This window comes from Python bivittatus, unplaced genomic scaffold, assembly GCF_059951505.1.
Source record: "Python bivittatus isolate LINGU-HERP-01145 unplaced genomic scaffold, Pbiv_v1 ctg000980_np1212, whole genome shotgun sequence".
NCBI lineage: Eukaryota > Metazoa > Chordata > Lepidosauria > Squamata > Pythonidae > Python > Python bivittatus.
Genome location: NW_028277125.1, coordinates 65,005,149 through 65,011,148, shown reverse-complemented (window position 1 = coordinate 65,011,148; position 6,000 = coordinate 65,005,149). Strand labels below are relative to the sequence as shown.

The 6,000-nt window shown below is 42.8% G+C and overlaps 1 protein-coding gene across 1 annotated transcript in view; it reads left to right on the top strand.

The window, feature by feature from the left end:
* Window positions 1-4,247: 4,247 nt before the first annotated feature.
* Window positions 4,248-6,000, top strand: part of TCERG1L (transcription elongation regulator 1 like) — a 187,495-nt gene continuing 185,742 nt past the window's right edge. Inside the window, exon 1 of the mRNA XM_088131949.1 lies at window positions 4,248-4,562. Within this exon, the coding sequence (XP_087988075.1) occupies window positions 4,248-4,562 (315 nt within the window). The remainder of the gene's footprint in view (window positions 4,563-6,000) is intronic.

Here is a 6,000-nt window from a genome sequence, read left to right as displayed (position 1 = left end):
GAAAAAAATGTGAAATGTGAATTATATTTGTATGACCAAGTGGATATTATTGACAAACAGAGTCATTGGGAGAATAAAAAATTCTGAAGTAAAATAATTTGTGGTAAGCATAAAATAAAATTAAAAAGTATGTTCAAAGACAATTGGTTCTTTTAACCGAACTTTCCTCCCAAGGTTGGAAAAATAATTTACAGTAGAATCAAAAATTCAGCAAGGATTTAGTCATAATAAAAAATGCCAGAAACATTAAGTCAGGAGAAGCTTGTAATTTATCTTAGCCCAGTTCATCTATTCCAAGTTGGGAAACGATAAGTGAGCAAAGAGGACCAAAATCCCTGTTCCAACTTGAAATGGAAGTACCTTGCTTTTATCTACTTCACTTTCTGTATTTCCCCATAAAACCTATTATTTTGATAATAAAGGGAATTGGGATCAGTCTCCTAGGCTGTCCATGACAAGAAGTTATATTTTGTGAGGCTCTTCCTGCCAAAGGCTCTTTTTGGAAGCTCAGTTAGTCTGATTTAACATTCTGGGAGGAATATATGTGATGATGACAACCAGATTATCTCAATGTATCCCTGTATTGTATGTTAGCACGTTGAAGAGGTTTCCTTTTTTATGCTCCAAACTTTTCTAACCTTTTTTCCCTAGATAAGTTCAAAAATTCCACCATGCTTTGTGGGCAGGCTGGCAGGGGGGAGGGAGGGAGGGGGGGAGGGAGGGAGGTATAGGATCCTCCTTCCTTCCTTCCTTCCTTCCTTCCTTCCTTCCTTCCTTCCTTCCTTCCTTCCTTCCTTCCTTCCTTCTTTCTTTCTTTCTTTCTTTCTTTCTTTCTTTCTTTCTTTCTTTCTTTCTTTCTTTCTTTCTTTTACATATGATGATTTGTATTTAGAAAATAAATATCAGAGCAGTAAGTGAAGAGTAAGAGTGAAGATGAAAGAAATAACAAGGGAAAAAAGGGGAGAGAGTGTGATACAGACCAAAATGAGAGCTAATCAAAATGGGAATGATAAAGAAACTGAATACATCAATCTGATCTAGTATCTGACCTTATGAAGAGTGAAGAACACCTATTGCATAAAAGTCTTATAAAGATGTTATTTCCACTCTTTTCACCCCATTATGTGACCCATTTTGCAACATTGTGGCTGGTAGACACATGATCACCTGATGCTTATTGCTATTACAGGAAAGGGTGGATGTGACATGAGTGGAATAATGAGAAGATACACTGCTTGGCCAAGCATCTTGTTATTCTAATAACTTCCTTTCTGAATGCAATTGCAGCACTACACTTCTATCACTTCAAGCAACCTCAGCTTTTTTCATCAGTTATAAGACTATTTTAACTGGGTTTAATTATGGAGTACGAACACTATAGCAAGATTGTAAGTTTACTCTGTTTTAGCACTTGGACTTTAAATGTGTGTGCACTGTCCATTGATATAACACTTCTATATCTTCATTACATATTAAAGCTTTTTGAATAGATTACATATATTAGTAAATAAATAAATAAATAAATAAATAAATAAATAAATTTCACAAAAGTAATGAGACCAAGAAAATAAGCCTAATGAATTTGAAAACATAATCGTAAACTTATTAAGCATTTAATTTACTTCCGGGTCGAATTCAAGGTGCTGGTGATAACCTATAAAGCCCTATACGGCATAAGGCCAGGTTATTTGAGGGACCACCTCTCCCCAGTGACATCCATCCATCCTACCAAGTCCAGCAGAAGAGGCTTGTTGCCGGTTCTGTCCACTAGAGAGCGTCATCTGGTGGGACCCAGGAGGAAGGTTTCTGCTGCTGCACCAGCCCTATGGAACATCATTCTCCCCAAGGTCAGGCTAACCCTGACCTTGATGGCCTTCCAAAAGGCCTGAAGACCAGCCTTGCCATCTGGTCTGGGGATCAGAGAGTGGCGTGGAACCCATAAAATGGTTGTACTGTTTTTGAATGGCTATGCATTCCCAGTGATTGTACTGTATGGCTTTTGTTTAATTGTTTTTAATGTTTGTATTGTTTATGTGGCTGCTTTCTTTCTTTCTTTCTTTCTTTCTTTCTTTCTTTCTTTCTTTCTTTCTTTCTTTCTTTCCTTTTTTTTTTTTTTGGTACTGTTCATGTTTTAATTGTAAGCCACCCAGACTCATGAATGTGAGATGGGTAGCTATATAAATTGAATGAACAAATAAATAAACAATAAATAAATAAATGAATAAGTGTTGTGCTGAATTAGATACTTCAGCTAATAGCAGAGAAACTTTTCAGCCCAATGTAAGGTTAGAAGACGCATTTTTTTTGCACTGCCTGCCCATGCTGATGCCAAGAATGTGGGTTAAGCCTACATTGTGATTCACTGATGTGCATCTGGAAATTCAACTGACTGTCCCAGAAACATTTTATGTGCAATAAAATGCCATAATGTATATTATTACTCTCACATACTACATAGGGGAGAGGGTGGATGAGGCATGCTTTTTATGGGAATATGAAGCAAACAGATCTGAAAATGTTCACATTTTTAATAAATGGTGTTCTTGGGCATTCAGAGTGAATAAAGGAAGAATTCTGGACTGGGAACAAAGTGTTTTGAAGTTCTATACAAAGAGAGTTGAAGCACCAATGGGCTCCTGTTCCATGAGGCTTGGTGGGGAAAGCCTCCAGCTGACTGTGCCAGAAACTACATGAGTAAGTAAGGCCCATTTAAAAGAGTTGTTCTTTTTTTCCCCACAGAAATAAGTTGAAAACTGAGGTGACAAGGCTGGACAACTTTTTCCATAGGGCAGAAGATGCAGTGAAATGCAAAGAAATTAGAGATGCATGCCTCAGAGATCCTTCATGGATGAAGAGTGGTGGGGGTAGTAACAGGAATATCTTAATAAGTAAATAAGTATTATGTGATATGCTATTTTCTGCCTCTTCTATTGGAAATGGAAGGCACTAGAATCAGTAGATGCTTCCAGTGGTATAGAGTAGTGGCAAAATATTTGTATACATTGGGTATGTTCATGGAATAGGAACTTCATTCATCTTCCCACAGGAAGCTGGATGGCCCCATTGTCTCTCCCACCACCTCTCTCTTCTGTAAACAAAGTGACTTTTGAAGTGGGCAGTTTGGTGTGAAAGAAATGCATGGAGTCCTTATTGGCCTGTCTACTGGGAACATGGATGCTCTTTTCTGTTTCTTCTGCTTCTTCTCAAGTTGTTCCAAGAAATATGTTTACAGCTGTGTTAGACTCAACTCAGATAGGATCCTCTTGGTCTTCACTGTCACATGTGTTTCACAAGTGTAAACTTTTGTTTGTTCCTTCCCCCCCCCCCCGCTTCAATTGCCTTCTGCTGTTATCCTGTTGCCCATCTACTCTTTCTTTTGCCCTTCACGTTTTTGCCTTCCCCCACTCCTTCTTGAGACTTTTTTTTTTTAAAGAAACGAGGTGGAAATGTTAGTATCTCCTTGTAAGTCCTTCCCAGGAATATGAGAGCGAGATGTAGGACGCGATGATATACTCTGCACGTGCTCTGGAGACTTCTGGGTGACTTAAGCTTGCATCTCTCTCTTCTTTGCTTGTATCTCCTCGTTTTCTCCCTCTCTCTGGCTCGTTTGCTACCTCAATACTTTCCCTTTTATCAGCCGCGGCCCCTGCCTTCCATCTTCGCACACCTTCCTTTCCTTTTTTCTCCCTCCATCTTTTGTCCTTCTTTCTCTCTCCCGCACCGACCCGTTCCTCCCCCACCCCGCCGTCCTTCCTCTTCCCTCCTCTCCCTCCCTCCCGTTTCCTTGCGAGCCCTTTGAGCGGGGCGTTCCGTCGCCTTCTGCCTGGGCCGAAGGCAAAAGGCTCCGGCCGGCCGCGCCGGGCTGGAGAGGGAAAGAAGTTCGAGGAGGGACCGTCGTCACCCAGGCAATTGCAGCAGGGCTGCGACTCTTCTCTAGTTTTGGGCTTCCTGCAGCGGCAGCAGCAGCGGGGGTGTGGCCAAGGCAGGAGGGGCTGCGAAAGGGGAGGAGCTCCGACCAGCGCCACAGAACGAAGTGGAGCTCGCCGGCTCCTCAGCTGCCGCCGCCGCCGCAGCCGCCGCCGCCGCCGCCGCCGCTCTCAGCATCCTTCCAGAGCGGGGGCACTGATGGGCATCGTCACCTTGCCACAGCCGCCTCGGATCCTACCCTGCGCCTGGGCTGTTGCCGCTGCTTGCCTTCGCTGGAGGCGCCCCCCTGCGAGCGGTGGGATCGTACTGTAAGATGTAGAATGCGCCCAGTGCTTAGAGCCAAGCGGCAGCAGCCTCTCCTGTGGCCCGGGAATGCGGAACCCCCAGCGCCTCCCTGGATTTGGGTGGTCCCGAGCGCGTCTGGGCTTTTTCGGATCGGAGGCGCTGCCGGGGTAGTGCCCCCCCCTCCTCCGCTGCTGCTCTCCTCGCCTCCTCCTCCTCCCCCACCTCCCCCGCCGCCGGCCCCGCTGATCCAGGGGGTTTCGAGCTGGCAACTTCCCTGCGATCCTTTTGTGCCTTTGATGGCATCGGAGCACCACTCAACCGTTCACCAGCTTCCATTTCTGAATGGACAGGTAAGGAAAGCGACTTTTCCTCCCACTCTCCCTCCCTCCCTGCGCCCCTTAACCACAGCAGTCGTCACTCCGCCGCTCCAGTTTTCTGGTTGCTTTGATGAAGGTTTTGATGGTTGAGCACTTCTTGACTTCCTTCACAGTCTACGCCGGTCTTTTTCCCCCCCTACCGTATAGTCTTTAAAAGAAAAAGAAGAAGAAAAGAAAAGAAAAGAAAAGAAAAGAAGAAGAAGCCACGGCAATGGGAAAAAAATGTTGAAGATATCCTTAGGATGCCTAGGAAATAAATAACGTGGGAAGCAACTTCAGTCGCTGTCCGAAGAGCCGTGGTGCTGAAGTTGTCTGCTTGATTTTCTCTGCTTGCGGACGTGAGTCTCTGCTTCGGCGGAGCTGTGCCTTAAGACTTAAAAAACCTGGAGCGGGAGAAGGGCAGAGAACAGACTACATTAACTATTAATAAGAATTTATTGCTAATGCTGAGCTTGTAATCTCCACTCTTAAACCATATAAACAGTGCACATTTTCGAGCTTGTTGCCCATGCATGTGTACAAAACATACTGCCTTCATAACAAGATTGCAGTCTTCTGACAGTTAAGGGCTATTTGCTGCTAATTTGCAATAATGTAGTTCTACCGACTTCCTACTGAGTAGGATCTGCTCCTTTAAACACAAGCTCTTGCTGATACCATTTTACTTGTATGAAGAGCAGGAAGGATACATTTTACACTAAGCAACAGAATTTGGAAATGTTTACTATAGCAATCCCCACTGAAAGAACTAAGTGACATGAACCAGCCTACTGCAGATGAATTCCTGATCACAAAGTGGCTAATCATCTCCAGGGTCTCTTAAAATCCATAGTGAAGTATTTATTTCCCCATCAATATAAACTGGAATATTGTGTTAAACTCATCTAAATAAAAGCAAGGGGAAGATTATTTTAATATTTCATTTAAAAAATTCTTGGCCATCAGCTTAACAAACCCTGTATTATGTCTTTAATATATTGGTTTTGCTGTTGTGTTCATTGAATGCATTTTGAAAAAGCAACACAATTTACATAATTTTCCCCAGTTCTTAAGGATTTTTCAGAACAGAGCTGATTTAAAAGAAGATGGGTTGCAACATAACTACCTCTCCAAAGCTGTTATATCAGGATGCTGCCACTAGAGGTATTTAGTGACTGGAAACTTGTGCTTCCCTTCATGTTTAGAAATCTGCAAAATATTTATTTTAATAATGGAAGAGTGTGGGTGGTTACTTATGAATCTCCTCATTAAGGGCAACCCTCTTTCCACTGCTTTTGAGTTGGTTGAAACAATGTTGGCCAGACCTATAAAGAAAAATACTGCCATCCACAAATAAATCCAGTAGCTTCTGATGTGATGTTTGTAGTGTTCACTAGCAGACATTAACTAATCTTGATCAAATATTAATTTA